We start from the raw sequence: 21,029 nt of genomic DNA, 5'->3' as shown, positions 1-21,029 counted from the left end.
AACATCATCAAAGATTACCCGACATACTTGTCCTTTAGTCAATTTGCTCACAGATATAAGGTTGCAGGTAAGAGCAGGAACAAACAAAACATTATGGATTTTCAGATCATCAGATAGGGCCACAATGCCAACACCCTCAACTTTAGTATATAGTCCAGTTGCTACTTTTACCCTAAGGTTCTCATGGCAATATTTGAGGGTTTTGAAGAGGGACTTATTACCAGTCATGTGGTCTGTAGCACCGGAGTCAACAATCCAGGTTTCATCACCAGTTACCATTGCATTAAGGGCTATAATAGAATTACCTGACTGAATCAAGTTCACGTTGGGAACTGATTTTGATTTGTTTTGTTTTTCAAGTATCTTACGAAGCATTTGAAGCTCTTCTCTGGTCAACTGGTCTCCCTCATCACCTTTTTCTTCAGAGGAGGTGTGGTGGCTTTTTCTATCTTCCCGTTGTTTCTGCTTCCCTTGGGTTGGTTTCCCATGTAGTTTCCAACATTCGTCTCTGGTGTGGCCTTTCTTGTTACAGTGATTGCACCACTTGTTCCCTCTCTTCTCAGATCCCTCGAATGTTGGGGACCTCCTCATGACTAATGCTGAGCCATCTACTGGGGTTTGGTTACCCTGAGTGAGGTGTCTCCGGCTTTCTTCAAACTTGACCATACTGAAGACTTCAAATAGGGAGGGAAGCGGTTTTAGACCCATAATTCGGCCTCTTACTTCTTCAAAGACATCATTCAAACCCAATAGGAAGTCATAGGTTCGTCCCTTTTCCACCAGGTGTCTGTAGTAATTAGCATCATCCATGTCCTTCCAAGGATGAACTTCAAAGAGATCCAACTGCTGCCATATCTTCGTTAAAGTGCTGTAATATTGCGTTACAGTTAAGTTTCCTTGCTTCAGATCTTTGAGCTGCCTCCTTAGATCCAATAGGGCTGCAGTGTTGTCTAGTGTGGAGTAAGTCCTCTTAGCAGCGTCCCAGATTTCCTTAGCTGTGCTTGCCAAGAGGTATCCTTCACTGATTTCAAGAGTCATTGAGTTGCACAGCCAAGACATCACCTGATTATTTTCAGCAAACCAGGTGTCAAATTTGGGGTCATTATGTGAAGGCTGTTTTGCCTCTCCATTGATATATTTCTCCTTACGCTTCCCACGTAGATACATTAATACACTTTGAGACCATTGGAGATAGTTGCTACCATTAAGTTTGTGAGCCACCACCATAGCTTGATGTTCAGAGGTTAGGGATGGTTCTGGATCAGAGGCTTGAGAGGTGACTAAAGGTGAAGAAGGAGTGCTTTGAGTATTTGAGGATGTACCGGACATAAGGGCCATTGGAATATTACGAACGGACCCAAAAAGGGGTGGGAATTCTGATGGGTTCATTTTCTGGATCTCTGGGAGGCACTGTTGGTTTTTCCGGCGGCGGCGCGTGCAATTCACGCGCAGAGGCAGTGGCGGCGCGTGGGCTTCACGCGCGGAGCTTGTGGCGGCGCGTGGGCTTCACGCGCAGCTCCGTTCGGCGTCGTCTTCAAGGGATGCGCCGATCTGAGGACGCCGGTGAGGACTGGAGGGGCGGTGTCGTCCACGGTCAGCTCCTGGCTTCAGATCTGGGACGCCTCACTCTCTCTCTCTCTCTCCTCGCGTTCTCTCTCTCTCTCTCTCACGGCAGCAACGCACGAATTTTTCTGGGTTCAGGAGGAACCCTATGCTCTGATACCATGTTTACTTTGCTGAATATTTCATTCTCATATCTTATTCCATATGATTGAGTTACAATATATAGAGTCCGGATGAGAAAATAATATCCGGTTACAATCAATCTCAATAAATTACATATATTGCAATATCTCAATAAATCAGGAAATATATCTTCTAGCTAATATCATGGGCAATAAATGGAGAGAATCAAGGGAGATAATCAGGGGAGATAATCAGGGGCTTTCTAACACCTTCCATGCCCCTTAGTTACCCTCAGCATATTAACTTCCTATTTTTTCTCATTTGCAAATAAATTTGTAAATCTTACAGCTTTATGACATGCAATTTGAATTGAACGAAATAGAAGCAAGGAGGGAACAATATCCTTCGACCATATCTTTCATTAACTTGATAAATACTCTCATAGCTGAAGAGAAAGACATGAGTGATAGAGGGCAAAGGTACTGGTCCCTTTATCTTTGTATTATTCTTGACGTTTTTTTATTTCTTTTTAATGCTCATACTCATCTTAGATGTTTCTTTGTATTTTTCACAGATTTATTGGCATCTTTAGGTTCATCTATGACCATGTTTTTGGGCCATTCCCTCAGAGAGCTTATGCTGATCCTTGTGAGAAATGGCAGTTGGTTGGTGCTTGCCTTAAGCATTTCCACATGTGAGTGGTTCCTTTTCCGTCAATTGAAAAGTTATTAGCTTTTTGCCTCTTTCCCTTCTTTGATGTCATTCACCATTCATAATTGACTCAATCATTTTAATCCCATCTACCTGAATAACATCAACAACCTTGCAGACTCTTCACTTAGCTGTCTGTAACCCGGTTTAAACTGTTATGCTTTTCAAACTGTAGTTGGAGAATGTTAAGTCACAGAATTTTATTAAAACTTATACACTGCAGGATGCTAAGCATGTATGACATCAAGGACGAGGACATTGAGGGAGTAGTTGATCAATCTCGAATTTTAACTGCTAAGGAATCATCATCACTTCAGGCACAGCTCCCTATTTTAGAGTTGCTAAAAGTATGTGCTTTCCCTGCTGTTTGTTTCCATTTTTCTGCTGAGAATTTTCAGTGTAGCTTGTGGAATGGCCTATACATAATAATAAAACGTTTCTCTATTAAGTGATGGTATATTTTATCCTTGGTTGTAAATTCTAACTCGTGTGGGACAGTTGACCTTATAACCTTCTATGCTTTGTTGGCCAGTACTATGGACTGTGATTTGGTCCTTTACCTTTAGGCGAAGCATTGCATACTTTCCTTGATTTGTAATGTCAACCATTCCTTCAAGACCTTCAAGAAAGAACATCCAATCTTGGTTGTTACCTTAATAATGATCGACTCACACTTGATTTCCCTGGCAAACTAATTTGTGTATGTGTGTATTTAAATATTGATGTCTGAATTTTTTTCGTTGAATGTTTTTGTCTGATATATAATTTAATTAAATTTGAAAATATATTTTTTTATGCCTCACAACATTAAAAGGAGGTATAACACTATGCTTTGCCATTATGGAAAGCGAAGCATTGATTCACAAACTGCTTACGAATTATGATTGATCAGCAGCTGTTTGTTGAACAAGTTTTATATCCTGTTATTCCCTGCTCTTCCTTGTACGGTTTTATAAAAATCTAGTTCCTTTTAATTTGCAGGGCTACTGCATCAATTGTTTTTAGGCATTTTGCATTTTGGATTTCATTTTTAGTTAACTGATTCTCTCATTATTTTATGTTTTCTAAATGGTTTCAGGATTTCATGAGTGGTAAGACTGCTTTCAGAAACATCATGGGTATTCTTCTGCCCGGGGTAAATTCAATCATTGCTGAAAGGAATAGTCAAATATATGGGCAGCTTCTAGAGAATGCTGTGCAACTTTCTTTGGAAATTATTGTACTTTCCCTTGAGAAGGATTTACTTCTTTCTGATTATTGGCGACCTCTATACCAGGTAAACTTTTCGCTTTCCTAAATATGCTAGTCAACAGTTTGCATTTGTTTGAAAAACTCATTTTAAACTGCATGCTTTATCCTTTCTTTTGGTTCATGAGTTTTAACCAAGTTTACTAGTAAGTTTTAAACAGTGAATGGTTTCACAGATTCATAATTAACTATTTTTCTTGTTAAAGTGAGATATTGTTTTTTGGAAGTCCACAATTGAATATCAAGGATTTTTTTTTTTTTTTAATTTAAAAGGGACCATGACCATTGTGCCACTATAACATAGTGATCATGAAATTCAGCAAGCAAGCTGATGCACTTGACTACTACCTTTATTTAATGATAGAGCAAGTGCATCTAATGATAGACCTTCGTATTGTACACGATTTATATAAGGAAAAATAAGTTAACTATTCACTGAGCCAAGGGAGACACAATTTTGATGTGAATAATGTCAACTGTGTATTCTGAGCATGAATGTTTGGTAGAGATATCTATAATTTGTAAGATTTGTGTTTTAAGGATTTTATTTTGAATTTTGAATTTATATTATCCTTTAAAAGGTGAAATTTCTTTGTTTTTCTAAAAAGACAAGGTCTATAGGATTACCTTATCCTGTCTAGGATTAAGTTATTTTAGAATTTGAATAGCTGTTATCCTATCTTTTAGGATAATAGTTGTAGAGTTGAAATTGGTCTGGGATTAGGGCTCTATTCGTAGCCCTAGAGTTTCTTTATTTGTCAGACCTTTTGATTAGTTGAATAATATTGGATATTGAGCCCTCTTTGCCCTTGGTTTTCGTCTGTTTCTCTGCTTTCTCTATCTCTCCCTCTTTCTCTTCTCTCTCTGTCCTCCCCTTTTCCTGTTTCACTTCAATGCTAACGAAAGCTCATGTTGTAATATTTATGGTAGGACTTTATAGTTCTATTTTGTGATATCTTTTTCTTGCCTTGTGTCATCTTTTGATCATGAACTGATTTTGCACTTACATTCTATGGAATGTGGTAACTTTTTAGTGATTGGTCTATAATCTGCCTATGCAGCCTTTGGATGTTATACTCTCCCAAGATCATAATCAAATAGTGGCTCTTCTGGAGTATGTCAGATATGATTATCAGCCAAAAGTCCAGCAATCTTCTATCAAAATCATGAGTATTTTAAGGCACTCCGGTCTCCTCTTAGTCTCTTAATATTGAGTTATCGAATAGCCATCTGATTATCTCGCTGGATGTCACTCATAATGACATGCTATTGACGTAAGATCATTTTGTGATCACAGTTCCCGCATGGTTGAGCTTGTTCAACTGTTGCTAAAATCTAATGCTGCAAACAGCTTGATAGAAGATTATGCTGCCTGCCTTGAGCTGCGGTCAGAAGAGTCTCAGATTATAGATAGTGCTAATGATGATCCAGGCATCCTTATTATGCAAGTTAGTCTTATCCTGCCTCTTCTCTGTATATTCCAACAACCTGTCTTCAATTCTCTGCCTCTGCATGTGCTTAATTTTATAAATTGCTATTCTCATATATGATTTACTTATCTGCAGCTTCTAATTGACAACATCAGCAGGCCTGCTCCAAATATCACTCATCTGCTACTGAAATTTGATCTCGATGCTCCTGTTGAGCGCACAGTTTTGCAGCCTAAATTTCATTACAGGTTTAATCTTACGTTGCTATTAAATTGATTGTTGTAGAATAGAACTTTTATCTTATGCATATTAACAGTTGCATGAAGGTTATCCTTGACATGCTGGAGAAGCTTTTGAAGCCTGATGCGAATGCATTACTTCATGAATTTAGTCTTCAGGTCAGATAGCATTTGAGATTTAGTTCATTTTGTTTGCTATACAAATATACATTTCTAGAACAATTCATGACGTTTTGTTTGATTCAGCTCCTTTATGAGCTATGCGTGGATCCATTAACATCTGTTCCTACAATGGATTTGCTATCCAACAAAAAGTATCAATTCTTTGTCAAGGTAGCGTGTTTTTTATGTCATTGATGTTCTGGCTCTTTTTTGCTTCTGGCCAAGGAATCATCTTTTCTCCTTATTCTTACATCTCCGGATTACCTTTTCTCTCTTCCATGCAGCATCTTGATACAGTTGGTATCGCTCCACTTCCAAAACGGAATAACAACCTATCCCTTCGTATCAGTTCCCTTCATCAGGTGTCTTTACAAACTACCAATTTCTATTCTCTAGTTTTCTCCATATATAATTTGAGAATGAATCGTGTGGCTGATGATTATTGGTTGTCTATATTTGCCATTAATATTGCTTTGTTCATGTGCTTCTAGGAACTTTTCATTTATATATTCATGGAAATTCAGGATTTGATTTTCCTCTAAACTTTTTCTGGCGGAGAAACATTACATTTACAGATTTCCCCCCCTCCATAATGTTTGGGGGTTTGAATTTGAGTCACCACCTACATCTCACCTACTCTTACCACCCTAACTAACCCAAGTGGGTTTATCCTTCTTCGTGCTTGGCATTTCTAGCCCTTTGCCTTACTTAAATTACTTTGAAGCAAGGGCCTTGCTTTTTGGCATACTCTCCTTATCTTTTTGCGAGGTAGAGATCTTGATTTGTTCTAAACATTAATGTACAGTTCTCTCACACAATCACGGATGTGTTGTTTTTAATTCTTTGAATGCCTAAGGCATTGCCTAGTATTATAGAATAAAGATAGGAAGAGGAAAAAGAGGGACGGAATAAGGGAAGACAAAAGAGGGGAACAGAGGGCAAAAATTAGTTCTCACTACTCATACTCATAAGCCATCTTAACAACTAGCCCCACCCATGGTTTATCGACTAAGGCAATAACAACTCCTAACATACTTCTAACTACCTTTAAACAACTTCTTTTTTAATATATTTATATACCATCCAGACTGCAAAAATAAACCAGTCTTGGTCAAAATAAAGCAAGTTAAATCACTTAGTCAATACAGTTTCCAAAAACTTCTATGTTGTGAAGGGAAATGATGGAAAAATTATGGATGTATAATGACCAAGTTTCAAAGAATGGTTTTTTGTCATATAATTATAATTCTAAATAAAGAGGAAAGGGGAATAGGGAAGGGAAAGAGGAAAATAGAAGCGTTGAAGGAGATAGACGAATTAAGGAGTTCAAGAGAGTCAAACAGTAAGAGGGAAAGTTGAGAGAATCAAAGTGAGCAATGCAACTATATTATTCATATGCAATAATACAATTGATAGGTTCATCCTGTCTATTGGCCTAGACTGGTAAGGTATATAGCTAAGGTAATTCCTAACTGCTTCTGCCTAACTTTTACATTTTATTTTTATTATTATTATTATATAATATACCCCCTCCCAAAAGTGATCCTTGCCCTCAAGGATTAGTACACTAAGAAATGTCCCAAACTGGAACCAAAGAGCATCTTGATTAATTCCCCTTTAAACCAAATCTGATTTAGAATTCTTGTAGGAAGAAATTGAAGATGAGAAACCTAATTAAAATTGATCATTGGAAGCAACAACTCTTGGGCTCTTTTCTTGAAAGACAAAGTCCATAAATACAAAACCGATTAAAGCATACTTTTTTGTTGGGAGCTGTGTCTTTGATTCCTTTGCCAGGCTCATTAGATTTGTCATTGTTGAGTTAATGAGAGCTTCGACAGCTTCGACAGAGGCTTGAATGTGGTGGTATTATGGAGGGTGTTTTCATCATTTTACTTCTGGCCTGGTGGAACCCATCGGAAAAAGATGTGTTCTTTAAGATTATATGTTTGCTTGACATGTGCGGAGAGACCCAAGCCACTTGGGACTTTCTTTGTGTCTTTGCTCTTCTCTATCGCATGTGAATGTGGTAATGTTGACCTCAGGAGGTTTGATTGCATGATTCTGACTCCACTGCGCCCTGTCTATGCAAGTTCTGCATATCTGCCACCTCCTTTGGTTCTTGCACTTTGACGCATTTTTATGTCGCTGATGAAGATCCATCATCTTCATGTATGACAGGAACTCCTTGCCCTTTGTCATATTTCTCTTCAGCAGGTCTGCCTTCTTGATGGCTCATGGCTGTGTGTTATTTCACCAACCTCCTTTCCTCCATTTGCAAGATCTTTTGTTCTTGAGCAAGGTTTCTTGTTTCTAGACGGGTGATTGGCCGAAACAATCTCAAACTCTGCAAGCTCTTCCTTAAACTCTAATACATAGGCACTGATAAGAGAGTCTCCGAGAAAATGTTATTTCTTGGTGAAGTTGACGAACTTTGCATTGTAATCTTTCACCATAACCTGCTGCACAATCCATGGAAGGACTTCTTGTACGGTTCTTGAACTTCCCATGCCCCATGGCCTTGATATCTTCAGCGACGATTCTTCAGTTTCGTTCAGCCCTTATTTTTCTCATCTTTTTTTCTTTCTAATCTTTTTTTCCTGGAGCCCTCTCCTCTAGTCCAAGGACGGAGTGACTCTTATACCATTGTTATGCCTTTGTATTATTTGAAGGGTATAGAGAGGGAAAGAGGACAAACAAGGAAGAACAAGAGAACAGAGGGTTAGAAGAAGAGACATATAAGAACTAAGGAATTTTAGGGAGAACAACAGTAATAGGGGAAGTCGAGAGAATCAGAGTGGGCAATGCAACTGTATCACTCATATGCGATCTGATAGAATGCAATTGCTAGGGGTATCCTATTTATAGGCCCAGACAAGTCGGGTATCTAACAGCTGGGCTAAGTCCTAACTTCTTCGACCTAACTATTACATTGTATTATTATTATATAACATTTTCATTCTAATTTAGTTAGGGTAGTACAGCTTGGATTATGATACCAAGCAATATCTCATGTTCCCTCTCCTGGAATTCTGATAGATAAGGATGTTTGTTTACCCAAATGTTCTATGATATTAAATCTTAATCTAATATGAAAATAAATAATAACTAACAGACAGGATAGTAAGTTGAACAAAAACAATAAATAAAAATAATTATTAATTCTTCAACACATTCAATTGTTGAGTTTCTTCAATATATTCTGTTCCCAGATGAATTAACTATTCCTTTGAATACGGGTACTGGTATAAGTAGTAATGAACTGAATATGAGGCAATATTCTAAGGATCATTTTGTGCAATCATGCATAAGATTGGGTAGTTTGTTGTTTGATGATAGTGAGAAATCAAGTTCGTGTTCTTTCTAATCATGATTTTAGCATTCTCTCTGGATCTTATTGTGAATTTTGTTTTCAGCGGGAAAAATTATTGATTGGAAAAAGAACTATATAGAAAGTTTGAAAACTGAACAATTGGATAGATATGCCCCAAACAAAATAGAAGACAGGAAACAACCTAGGCTCTTTAACTCAAGAGAGCCTTCAATCCCCTTTGAAGATTTGCAAACCACGTGCCCCCAAAAGAATTGTGTGGCTAATGATTTTTTATGCTTTGTCATTGTGCAATTTCAGCATGCTGTATTTCATTTTATGGTAATTTGCCAGGCGGTATTAAACTTCTTGTCAGGATGCTACTAATCTCTGGGAGTCTTTAACTATTGATGTATTGCCATTAAACTGTATATATTATGGTTGGGTTAACCCCTTGCATGCCCTCCTCAGAGAGCATGGCTGTTGAAAATTTTAGCTGTTGAGCTGCATACTGGTGACGTTAGTAGCTCTAAACACAAGGAAGCATGTCAGACAATTCTTTCATATCTTTTTGGACAAGGCATCACTGGTAGTGGTGGAGGCCAAACCTCATCTCTGTTAACTCTTCAAGATACTGCTGAAAATGCTGCTATAAGAACTGTCAGTAAGAGTAAGGTATTGTCAATTATTGAACATGTCATGGTCCCTTGGCTATTATGGAATGCTTTGTCATTTCAATATAGTAAATCTCGCACTGCTTGAGTTAATAAATGCAATGCTGTTTGTGGTATCAGTTACCCTTAGTGGCTCACTGATATCATTAACTTTCATGGCTGTTTTGATATTGCAATTATATGAGGTGACTGATCCATATTGCCATGCTACATGGCAGTGTGGTATCAAACAATGTTTGAAAATAGTGGCCAAGGCAGGAAATAATAAATCGGACATCTTATCGTGAGTAGTGAAGAACAGCTTATTTATGGTCTTAACATTTATATTGACAAGAACAAAGCACTTGCGTGTTGCTTGAGATGTCTTGTGAAGAAGTTTTTCAGCTGAGTTGACCCCTTAGGTTACATGGACCAAGAAAAAAAAGTTTGAGAGGTATACATAAAACTGAAAGTCTGACGCGTCTATAGTCTGCTTCTGGAGTTGAGGCAGTTAAATTACTAAACCTCTTAAGTTGAGGGCTTTCTTGCTTGCATTTTAGCCTAAATTAAATAGCTGCATGATATTTTCAATATCATATATGCTAAACTTATTGGAATTTACATGTGTATGGTATCAATTATTATTTTTATGCAATGTACATGATGCCCTTGTATCTTTGTTTTTTCCCTCAGAATATCATCTTCATCATCTTGTCTTCCTATTTTCTCTTGATTGGTTTTAAAGGTTATATATGTACCAGTGTTGGTTCTTTATTATGGATCGTATAAATTGATTGCAATTCATTTTTCACATGACTGAGTAGAATTTAAATATTGCTGGTTCTAATAAGTTTTAACTCATTTACTTTGAACTTAAAATGAAATTTTGGTAATTGGTTGGTTATTATTGTGCAGGCTGTAGGGTTCAAATCGATAAGTTATAATTCTAAATGGTTATGGCATGATAGTATCAAGAACAAGTTAGATGTTATGGAGACTTTTGTTTAATTTACAAATTATAATGTTTATTATCGTTCCCCTACCCAGTCTAGTCTAATTATGCGCCATAAAGCATCGGCAGAGTATGTTTTGTCTCACCTCTGTTAAGTGTAATCAAGAATGTATTGTGTTGTTTGTGTCTGTATAGTTTTGTTATTACCTACTAATACTGTACTCCTTTTCTATTACTTAGCTAAAGTTGTCTTACTGTCTTTCCCCTCTGTTTATCATTTATGTATTTTTGTTTTCTTATTCGAAATGCAGGTCTTAGAATTGCTTGAAATCATCCAATTCAGATCCCCAGATACCACTACAAAGCTTTCAAACATTGTGCCTAGTATGAAGTATGACTTGTTGGTGAGATGTTTGTCTATAAACTACATTACATATCATGTTTGTTTTTCTCCTCTTCATTTTTATCTTATTAATGTTTAGTAAAAAGCTTATTTCTTGGTATGGAATACATATTGTACCAAGATTCTTTTTGTTGGCTATGTTCATCATACTCTTCTGCATTGTGTCTCTGCTCTGCTGTTTGCACATATTTTAGGCCGAAGACATACTTGGGAATCCAGCAAATTCTGGAAAGGGTGGTGTCTACTACTATTCTGAGAGAGGTGACCGGCTAATTGACTTAGCTTCATTCCATGACAAACTTTGGCAGGTTGGTTCTGTTCAGTATTCTATGTGTTGGTTAGTTCACACTTCATTTATGTATTCCTGGGACAAGATATCTTGTGCCTTTCTTCTTTATGGTATTAAATATTATGAGAAATCTAATTTGATTTTTTGTTCCAGAAATTTAATTCTGCATATCCCCAACTGAGTAATCTTGGCAGTGGAGTTGAAATTAATGATGTTAAACAAACAATTCAACAGCTGATGAGATGGGGTTGGAAATATAATAAGAATCTTGAGGAACAAGCTGCACAACTCCATATGTTAACTGCCTGGTCCCAGATTGTCGAGGTGTGCTTCCTTCCTCCCATCTTGTTCCGAAAAACCAATCCTGGGCATTCATGTAATTGCTTAAGCTTTTGGCATGGCATGATCTGTGGTTAGTATGAGCGTTAGAGACTGAGGATGACTTGTTTGATTCTTGCTTTCCACATTCTCCTAGTCATATCAAATTTTAACAAAGTACGGTGGGCTTATTTTTATCTCTATGGTTCAAATCCAATGGGAGTTCACACGTTGAGGTGTGCCAAGGATATTAATTAAAGAAATGGATTGTTTGTGAATGGACTGACGTGCGTATTTTTCTGAAGCATTGTGTTGGACACGGGCCCACCTTTACTTACTATAGGAGGAAGCCCAATAACTGAATAGGTGATGCAGAACATGTGAGGATGGGCGTTTGTGGCAATGACTAGATGACAATTGGAAGGGATAGGTGTGTATTTGAGAGGGGAAATGTTTGAGGGGAGCATGGAAATTACTGGAGAGTAGTGAGGAGAGTGGTGCTTCTCGAATGCAAAGTGTGTCTGTCTCTCTTGTTTAGTGTAATTCCTCCACAAGACTATGCTCTATGGAGAAGATTATATCTGAATAATACTGTTCTGGAATGGTTTTCCATCATAAGGTATCATACCTTTCTGGACTAGCCTTCCGTTACATTGTCTGGGCTAAAGAAAAGCAGTGGGACATTGTGGGTGTAGTATCCAAACCATTTATCTATATATATAAAATAAAAGTATTGTGTTGGGGTAAGGTGGGTTTCATTGGGTTGAGATCCCAACTTATGCCATACCCTACTTTTCAATCTTTCCAAATTATGAGCCTTTTGATGTGTTGAACACCTTTTATTTTTTCATTTACTTTATTTCCTCCGCATTTTTTTTATCCTTCTTCATTTGCTTATCCTTTAAATAAAGGTAATATTTGGAAATTACGTCCTTCTAAAAAATTCTGTACCCTGTTGATGACGTTGTAACTTCCAAAGGATAGAGGGTGATCATCCACTTCCTTAATGGTCCAACTTTAACGCATATCTATTTGCATCAGCTATCTTATCTAACTTTATGCTATCTGCTCCTGCTAATCAACTTTCCAGATATCTGCTTCTAGAAGATTGACAATGCTTGAGGATCGTTCTGAAATTCTATTTCAGTAAGTCACTTGTGTTCAATTGGCAAAATGAAAGCCGCCATTTGTGATTGTGCTTCTTGTTGTTATGCTTTCTGTAACTTACATTTCATTGGCAGGATTCTTGATGCATCTCTTACTGCATCTGCTTCTCCTGACTGTTCACTAAAGATGGCATTTATATTATCCCAAGTAAATATATACTCTTGTCTGCAAATTTTCTAAATTTTTCAATGGGGCTTGCAACCTTTCAAACCTGTTCATTTATAAAATTTTGTCAGGTTGCATTAACATGCATGGCTAAATTACAAGATGAGAGGTTTTTGTTCCCTGGAAGCCTGAATTCTGACAGCATCATGTGCCTTGATCTTATTGTGGCAAAGCAATTATCCAATGGTGCTTGTCTTACCATATTGTTTAAACTTATCATGGCAATTCTTAGACCTGAATCGTCCGAAGCTTTAAGGAGACGGTATGTTACTACTTAAGTCACTAGAGATGGCTGCATTTTCATTTTTACTTTCAGCTTAGTAAGAAAACTTACCATTGCATGTCTTTTGCAGTCAATATGCATTGCTTCTGAGCTATTTTCAGTATTGTCAGAATGTGGTTGATCCAGATGTCCCAACCACAGTTCTGCAATTCTTGCTGCTCAATGAACAAGATAATGAATATATTGATCTCCCAAAGGTTTATTTTCTTCCATTTGAACTTGAACCCCCCCCCCCCCCCGGGGGGGAATTTAGTGATATTTAACTCCTCAGCATATGATGTTTTCCTTTTCCCCAGATTGACAAAGAACAGGCAGAACTAGCTCGCGCAAATTTTTCTACTTTAAGGAAAGAGGCTCAGAGCATCGTGGATTTAGTGAGTAGCTTAATAGAATTTCAATATACTTCTGGCTTTTTCCGTAATTTTTCAATATAGGAGTTTGAGAAGGGTCTTTACTTTGAGTGGAAATGACTTATCTTTGTTTGAACTGCTTAGAATGTGTTGGAGATATTTGATTTCCTCTTTGATCAAAATCTGTATGACAATGAGGCGCATGTTTTGCCGTTTTCTCATAATATTCTGCAAATTTTCTGTATTCTTTCATTACACTACTGTATGTTCAGTTCTTGATTTTACTTGTCCTATCCATTTCTTTTTTTTTTTTTTTTTTGGTTTTCCATTTTTATTTTTATATTCTGGTGTTTTGTATGCCTGATTCTTTACAATCCAATTTAGTTGATTAGTTAGTTTGTTTATATATTTTATATTATAAACTCCGCTGTTTACAGTTTCTAATTTTTCTAATTTGAAATTTTAGGTCATAAAAGATGCTACTCATGGAAGTGAACCTGGGAAGACAATAGCAGTCTATGTTTTGGATGCGCTGATTTGTATAGATCAGGACAGATATTTCTTGAACCAACTTCAGAGCAGGGGCTTTTTAAGGTCTTGCTTAACGAGCATAAGCAATTTTTCAAATCAGGTTTTTGTTCAGTGCACCATAAACAATTCATTCTATCTTTTCGCTATTATTTGTTTGGTGGATGGTAAATAAAAAGGAATGTACTCGAGGAAAATGAGACTTCTCTTTTTCTTATTATTATCAATTGTGTTTGCCCCTGGATAATTCTTTTTTTAGCCAAGGCACGAGGATAATTTTTCTTCCCAATCACATTCCCTTGCAATTCTTCAAAACATAGCATTAGACACCCTACCAACGGCCTGGTATCCTAGTGATATGAAAAGCTCACCGATAAGTGGGATGTTGTGCGGTTGAGCTTGTAACCTCACATTGTTCGCCTGTCTAATTAAAAAAAAATAAAATATTAGACACTGTGGTGCTATTGTTCTGAGTTTTATTTTTTCATTCCATTTGGGTCTGATTTATTTGTTGATTCTTTTGCCCTATTTTTTTGGTTATGATGCTACCTGCGTGCTTCTTCATTATCTTGAAGTTATTTAATTTAACTAGTTATTTTAACCAAGTTTGTTCTTTTCTTCACTTCTCATTTTTAAGTTTGTTAAAAGTTGGTAGATCTAAAGTCTGTTTGGATCGTTTCTCTAGGGCCTTTAGAATGGAAACGTGATTCCTTCGGACACTTGGGTTGTTTGGTAGGCAATTTTTATTTAGAATCCTTTTTCTCACGGGAAGTCTCATTCCCTCATAATTAAGAATGAGATCTTCTCTCTTTTTTTCCTTAAAGATCAATGCCTATTCCCATGTTTTGAGAATTGTTAGCGTCTTCTCTGAACAGTAGCTATTATTATTTATTTAATTTTGGTTTTTTCTTTCTTAGAATACCAGATTAGATGTATCTTTTAGATATCATTATGTCGCCTAACTTCTTGGCTAGAATTTGTGATATTACAACTAATCTTTGCATCCCAACAGCCCTATTTGTATTGGCTGAACATCTGTGTATTAAACAATTGAGTTTCATTCTCCCTTCATTCAAGAATTATCAAAATACAAAGATACCCTGCCTTTTCTTTCACTTGCACACACCATTAGCCTCATCTCAATTAGACCCTTTATTGACCTCATTCACACCTCTAATCCTTGACACCATTTTTGGTGCTTTGGTGACATCCACTGTAGATATGCACCAAATGAGATCATCACATGATTTCATCGTTGTCTACATTCTGGCCACACATGCCGGCATGTGCAGAATTGGTGAGACTCGAGTTGATGTGTGAGACTCGTGCCAATCCTGATTTAAACCTGTAGTTGGATGAGCTTGTAATGTAGTGTTTTGATAAGTGCAGGAGTAAATCTTTATCCATGTAAGCCTGAAAAGGCTGAGACCCCTTGTTCCTCAAAAGCTTAAGTTATGTAAAGGGATCCAAAAGCATATTATATGCACAACTAGACTACTGTTTAGGTTTATGTGAGATTATTCTTTTCTTTTTAAATTTTCCCTCCGATTTGAATTTTGAAATGCATGATAACTTCGAGCAAATCATTGATGTCTGAAAAGCAAGTGTCTTGAGATATTCTTGGTGTATGTGTTCTTATAACTTTTCATTGATGCTATTTGTCTCTTTTCTTGTTCAAGGATGGTGGGCATTCACTAGACTCATTGCAACGAGCCTGTACCTTTGAGGCTGAGCTTGCCTTACTCTTAAGGATCAGTTATAAGTACGGTAAATCTGGAGCCCAGGTATTATTTTCCATGGGCATTCTGGATCATCTTGTCTCAGGCAGGGCAATCAGTCTACAGGTATTTAGTTGTTAGCATCACTTTTCATTTGTCAGCTAACTCTACTGAAGCAGAAGTATCTACAGGGAGGGTTTAGGCGGGTTGAGACAAGACTTCGAAGAGATATGGCTGTGGATGTTGACAGGCAACAAATGATTGTCACTCCAGTTTTGAGATTAGTCTTTTCATTAACTTCCTTGGTGGATGCATCAAATTTTTTGGAGGTTGGCCTTCATAATATTTTCCCCAGTTTTTCAATTGGCTTTCTGAGTTGTGGCCATTTCCTGATAGTGAATCATCATTTGCTATCGGATGATGGTTGATCTCTTATCTACTCTTCACTTCTACAATTGGATACTTGTTTTAGGACAGTGATGATTGTGAGTTATGTTATTGTTGGTTCTCCAGCGACTGTATATTTTTTGGCTGTAGAAGTAGGAATACTACCTCCGGTCCTTAATAATTTTTCTTAACAAATAATTGTTTTTGTATTTTGTTGCCTCCGTGATAAGCTTATTCAAGTCTTTTAGAAATGTTGGTTACATTGATCAAATTGAGTAGCAAAAAACTTATTACAAGTGCTTGTGGGGAATTTTAAAGTTAAAACATGGTGAGTGCTTTTTCTCTCCCTATGTTTTGTCTAACCTTTATATCGTCTGCTCTGTTTGGCCCAAAACATGTTTATTTCTCTGTTTTTGCGTAAGAGAATAAATGATAATTATTGGTCCATTGATGAAAACGTGTTGTCTTTGTGTCTGTTGTAGGTGAAGAATAAGTTTGTCCGTGAAGTTATTGATTTTGTCAAAGGGCATCAATCGCTCTTTGATCAACTTCTTCGTGTAAATATTACTGAAGTAGATGGATTAAAACTGGAGCAGATCAATCTTGTTGTCGGAATACTTAGCAAGGTAAATGTTCACTCGCTTTGTTGATTTCTTAAGTAGTAGAACAGTTTCAGATGGGTATATTTTGGTTTGCTTCCATGCCAAAAGTATTGAATGGAATTGTATTATGTGAAAGACTCTATCTTCTATTATCCAGATTCCAAATTATTGCAGTCTTAATAGCACATTGAATATAAATGCCTGCCTATTTCTGCCTACTGATATTTGTCATCTCCCCTTCCCATGAAGCTGGAATTTGTTTTGGCTTTCATTTTGATTGTGCGCTGGTTGCAATTTGAACCCTATCTCTCTCTTTTTGTAGGTTTGGCCATATGAAGAGAGTAATGGTTATGGTTTTGTTCAAGGTCTTTTTGGTTTGATGCACACAATTTTCTCTCATGACGTGGACGTGTCTACTTTTGCTCAATCAATAGTAGTATTATCTCCCGAGGTGTATTTGCAGTTTTCTTCTTAATTGGTTTTGAAGTTACAATTAGTTATTGGATGATTCTGACACATTTGATCTCTAATCTTTGAATGATCACATTACTTGATGGATAATCAGAAACAGAGGAATTCAGAGCTACAAAAGTTTCGTTTATGCTTCAGCCTCAGCTCTTATTTATATTTTCTGGTCACAAAGAAATCTTTGAGATTGCAGGTAAGGCATGTATAAATTAAAAAGGAAGCAGTTAATGAGGCCAATTATACAGGGTGGCTAATTTATCTTTTAATTTTCTTTTTTGCAGCCTTCAGAGGCCTCCTCCAGTTACCCCACTTCTGTTGAAATGCAACAACCCTCGTTGGGCGAACTCAATTCTCTTCTTACATCTGTTACAGCTAGTCTAGAAAGAGCTGCTGAGGAGAAATTCTTGCTACTAAATAAGGTGCAATTTGGGGAGAAAACTGCATTCTCTATTTCTTGCAGTCCCACTGTTTTACCATTTTTGTCATTGTATGTTGATGTGCTAGTAACATCATGCATATGGTTTTCCAGATTCGAGATATAAATGAATTATCAAGGCAGGAAGTTGATGAAATCATCAATATGTGTGTTCGGCAGGAGTGTATTTCATCTTCAGACAATACACAAAAAAGGTAAATCATAGTATTATTTCCAGAAATGTGGAATCATAGTTCAAGAAAACTGAAAAATGTTGGTGTATAGAGTCAGGGATAATGGCCAAGCTCGCATATATTACGAGTAAATTATATTCATTATAACAATTATTATCATATTATTTTGATGTGATGTATGCTGATTTGGAGTAAGCAAAGGGAATGAGGTAAATTGTTCTTTTAAGTAAAAATAGGCATGAGACATTGTGCGTGCGTGCTTGCGCATATAATGCGTCTTTTCATCATAAAATATAAAGTTATGGGAAGTAATAAACAAAGAAAGTATTTTGTTGAGAGGAACGTTTGTGACGCAAAAGCAAAGCTATGATTGATTATAGTGAGGGAGAGAAGAGAAGAAAGAGGAAGTGTATTTTTTTTTTAAGAAATAAAAAGAAAGGCCAAAGTGCAATTTTTCCATTGGCAGTATTCTCGGGAAAGCTATGGGCACTGTAAAAAATTATGGAACAATGTGGCACATAATCTTTCAAAACTCATGCAATATTTCCTTTTTCAGTTTTGCCGATTACTTTAGTATCTACTAGAGATCCTGTTTACATTACTGCCAACAATCTATTGGGAAAAGCGGAAAGCGCTAGCATTATGGTTATCCTTTTGCATGCATTTGTAACTCCAATGTGTCCTAACCTGTCAGTAGACTTATTCCCTTAAACACTGGAGGGAATTATTCTTTCCATTTTTCTGATGTGTATGGGTAAGCTACAGATTTTGTGGTTGAAGTAGTTTTCACTCAAGAATTATGAGGTACTACAAACTCTAAATGCTGTTCCTACATTGGAGTCTATTAGCTTTCATTCAAGTCAGGACATGTTTCACTATATCATAAAAAGGAAATGAGTAATTAATGAGCAAGTCTAAATTGATGGAATGCTAACTATCAGTCATTAATTTAATGGCTTCTCCTTTTCTTTTTTGTTTTTGGTTTTAAATGGCCAACTGATGGTATTTTCTTTTTAATATCATTTCCCTTGTATTTTTATACACATTTTTATTATTGCTGCTGCTGCTCCTCCTACTGCTGCCTTTACTTCTACATTTAAATTATTATTAATTATTACTTTTGTTGTTTTGCAGGAGACACATTGCAATGGTGGAAATGTGTCGAGTTGTTGGTAGTAGGGATCAGCTTATAAGTTTGTTACTGCTACTTTCTGAACATGTGCTAAACATCATCCTCATCCATCTTCAGGAGAGGTGAGCCATTGAAATTTCTGATCCTGATGATTGAATGCACATTTACATTGAATAGCAAAATCAAATATCCAATTCATTATTAATGATTTTATATCCTGATTTATTAGTTTGATGTAAAAGCCATTTTTGCCATTGTATCATCGCAATGTAGACCTTTTACCTGCTTAATTACACCTTAGGTATCTAGTTAATTTCTTGCGGTTAATATTTGTATTCCATGGCAGTTCTGTTGTATCCGATGCCTCCTCGACCACAAAAGCAATTACGTATGGTGAGAAGCATGATTCACGACAGGACATTGAATCACTGTGTGGAAAATTAATTCCTACCCTTGAACGACTTGAAGTACTTTGTGAGGTAGGCGTCATCGCTTTTATCACCTGCAATCCTTTTTAACATTTCAATTATTTCATGTGAGTTATGGTCGTTCTCCTTGGAGAAATACTGAAACTTCCCATTGTAGTTGAAGCAAGCAAGCAATTGTGTTGATGAAAATAGTTTAATTTGTGTAGTTTGTGATTAATTCTGAAGTTATTTGATGGTAACAGGACTTCAAATATATTATGAGAACATACGCTCAAAGCAGGCTGTTCAATCCCAAAAGTCAAAGAGCAAATAATCTAAAATTGCCTAATCTACAAGACACATATTCAAAGGTTAATTAACATAAAATTGAAAATCATAACAATAATGATCTTTAAGTATTGATCTTACCCTCCATATCCTATATCTTGAGCCTGTCTTTTGGTTGGATTGCAGCTTTGTTAAGATAATATTCCTTTCTGTGTTGTGACCATTCAATTTATGTTCATTTAATTGGTAGAGGCACCAGTTCATAGTTCACTGTTTGCATTGTGAGCGAAAGTAGTGGTCTCAGTCCCATTATGGCTGGAGAAGTCTTTACTGGCAAACATACTAGGAATTTGGCTTGTTACTGAGGGTGTTGGTCTGGGCAGGAAAGCAACTTTTGAAATGAGCATATAGGACCTAATTAGGGAGTTAATGTTGGTCCTATATGTAAGACCTATTTCACATGTTTATTAATTTTTTTCTAAATTAACCTTATTGATATTTCCTTAACAATAATGAAGTAGGAGAGGAGCGGTGGAATTAAGAAAGGTGATTAGGGTAATTTAGACATATTAACTAATTAACTAACATCCTTAATCTACTTAAATTAATTAATTAGATCTTACATTGAGGATTAAGGACCTGTGGAGTATAAAAAAAGGGGCTGGTCATTAAACTTGTTAAGGCACTTGTTCGTGGTTCAATGATTGAATTGTGATTGAATCATGGTTGAATGGGTCCTAATTAAATTAATATACTTTTATTTTATATCTCAAAATATCATGTAGGACAATCCAATTGTAATTATGTCAGAAATAGACTTTAACACTACAATAATACTTTGTGCAATCGTAATTATGTGTTGATGAATAGTATATCAGTAAATTATTACTATTAATAATGCTACGTGTGATAATTGTGACTGTTATTATTTGCTCCATAGATTGTAATATTAGTCGAATTATATATGAAAACTTGGATAGTATATACGTGGGAAGATATCCTAATATGCTAAAACATGGCTATATCATGCTCTTACACTTAGATATGGTTCAATCTGGTTTCTAATGCTCATTATATCAGTACCGGTCAAATCTATGGGTAAATTGGCTGTGCCACACCCCTACACGTCGGCTCCATTTAAACCCTGTTGCTAGTCGCCTGTGTATTATAGTATTGAGTTGAGACTTGGGATGGGCGACAGAGGAGAAACTAGGAATTGGATGAAGAGAGGTGACAGAAAAATTGACATGCACAGAGATAAAGTCGTCTGTAAATAATGGAGTCACGCATTGCTTGAAGTAACGAACGTTGAGAGTTAAGCCTATATAAGGGAACAGCTTCTGCAACCTGAAAGTTCCGAGCAGGAAGAAAAGCTCTGACTTTTATTCACCGCAATCTATTACATATATAGGGAGAATAGGGACAATCAAACCCAGAATCTGAATTTAATCGCATCCTTTATTTTCCTCTAGACAATCACAAAGCAACATAAATGAGATTACAATAAATCTGATTCTGATTACA

General features: G+C 36.5%; 1 protein-coding gene across 1 annotated transcript in view; it reads left to right on the top strand.

Annotated features, from left to right (window-relative positions):
- LOC114738725 (nuclear pore complex protein NUP205) overlaps nucleotides 1–21,029 on the top strand; it is a 41,607-nt gene that overhangs the window by 18,109 nt on the left and 2,469 nt on the right. Inside the window, exons 16-44 of the mRNA XM_028926819.1 lie at nucleotides 2,035–2,165; nucleotides 2,261–2,380; nucleotides 2,621–2,744; nucleotides 3,476–3,673; nucleotides 4,707–4,825; nucleotides 4,943–5,093; nucleotides 5,211–5,323; nucleotides 5,392–5,473; nucleotides 5,561–5,647; nucleotides 5,761–5,838; nucleotides 9,258–9,461; nucleotides 10,703–10,795; nucleotides 10,989–11,102; nucleotides 11,237–11,407; nucleotides 12,492–12,547; nucleotides 12,643–12,715; nucleotides 12,805–12,995; nucleotides 13,087–13,213; nucleotides 13,313–13,390; nucleotides 13,833–13,997; nucleotides 15,574–15,738; nucleotides 15,804–15,941; nucleotides 16,482–16,625; nucleotides 16,924–17,052; nucleotides 17,167–17,262; nucleotides 17,351–17,488; nucleotides 17,599–17,699; nucleotides 18,813–18,932; nucleotides 19,157–19,289. Coding sequence (XP_028782652.1) covers nucleotides 2,035–2,165; nucleotides 2,261–2,380; nucleotides 2,621–2,744; nucleotides 3,476–3,673; nucleotides 4,707–4,825; nucleotides 4,943–5,093; nucleotides 5,211–5,323; nucleotides 5,392–5,473; nucleotides 5,561–5,647; nucleotides 5,761–5,838; nucleotides 9,258–9,461; nucleotides 10,703–10,795; nucleotides 10,989–11,102; nucleotides 11,237–11,407; nucleotides 12,492–12,547; nucleotides 12,643–12,715; nucleotides 12,805–12,995; nucleotides 13,087–13,213; nucleotides 13,313–13,390; nucleotides 13,833–13,997; nucleotides 15,574–15,738; nucleotides 15,804–15,941; nucleotides 16,482–16,625; nucleotides 16,924–17,052; nucleotides 17,167–17,262; nucleotides 17,351–17,488; nucleotides 17,599–17,699; nucleotides 18,813–18,932; nucleotides 19,157–19,289 — 3,639 coding nt within the window. The remainder of the gene's footprint in view (nucleotides 1–2,034; nucleotides 2,166–2,260; nucleotides 2,381–2,620; nucleotides 2,745–3,475; nucleotides 3,674–4,706; nucleotides 4,826–4,942; nucleotides 5,094–5,210; nucleotides 5,324–5,391; nucleotides 5,474–5,560; nucleotides 5,648–5,760; nucleotides 5,839–9,257; nucleotides 9,462–10,702; nucleotides 10,796–10,988; nucleotides 11,103–11,236; nucleotides 11,408–12,491; nucleotides 12,548–12,642; nucleotides 12,716–12,804; nucleotides 12,996–13,086; nucleotides 13,214–13,312; nucleotides 13,391–13,832; nucleotides 13,998–15,573; nucleotides 15,739–15,803; nucleotides 15,942–16,481; nucleotides 16,626–16,923; nucleotides 17,053–17,166; nucleotides 17,263–17,350; nucleotides 17,489–17,598; nucleotides 17,700–18,812; nucleotides 18,933–19,156; nucleotides 19,290–21,029) is intronic.

Source organism: Neltuma alba, unplaced genomic scaffold (assembly GCF_004799145.2).
Source record: "Neltuma alba isolate B1F8T4 unplaced genomic scaffold, ASM479914v2 tig00000455_pilon, whole genome shotgun sequence".
In the NCBI taxonomy this organism is placed as follows: domain Eukaryota; kingdom Viridiplantae; phylum Streptophyta; class Magnoliopsida; order Fabales; family Fabaceae; genus Neltuma; species Neltuma alba.
Note: the sequence above shows the minus strand (reverse complement) of the source record. Positions and strands in the feature narration are given on the sequence as shown.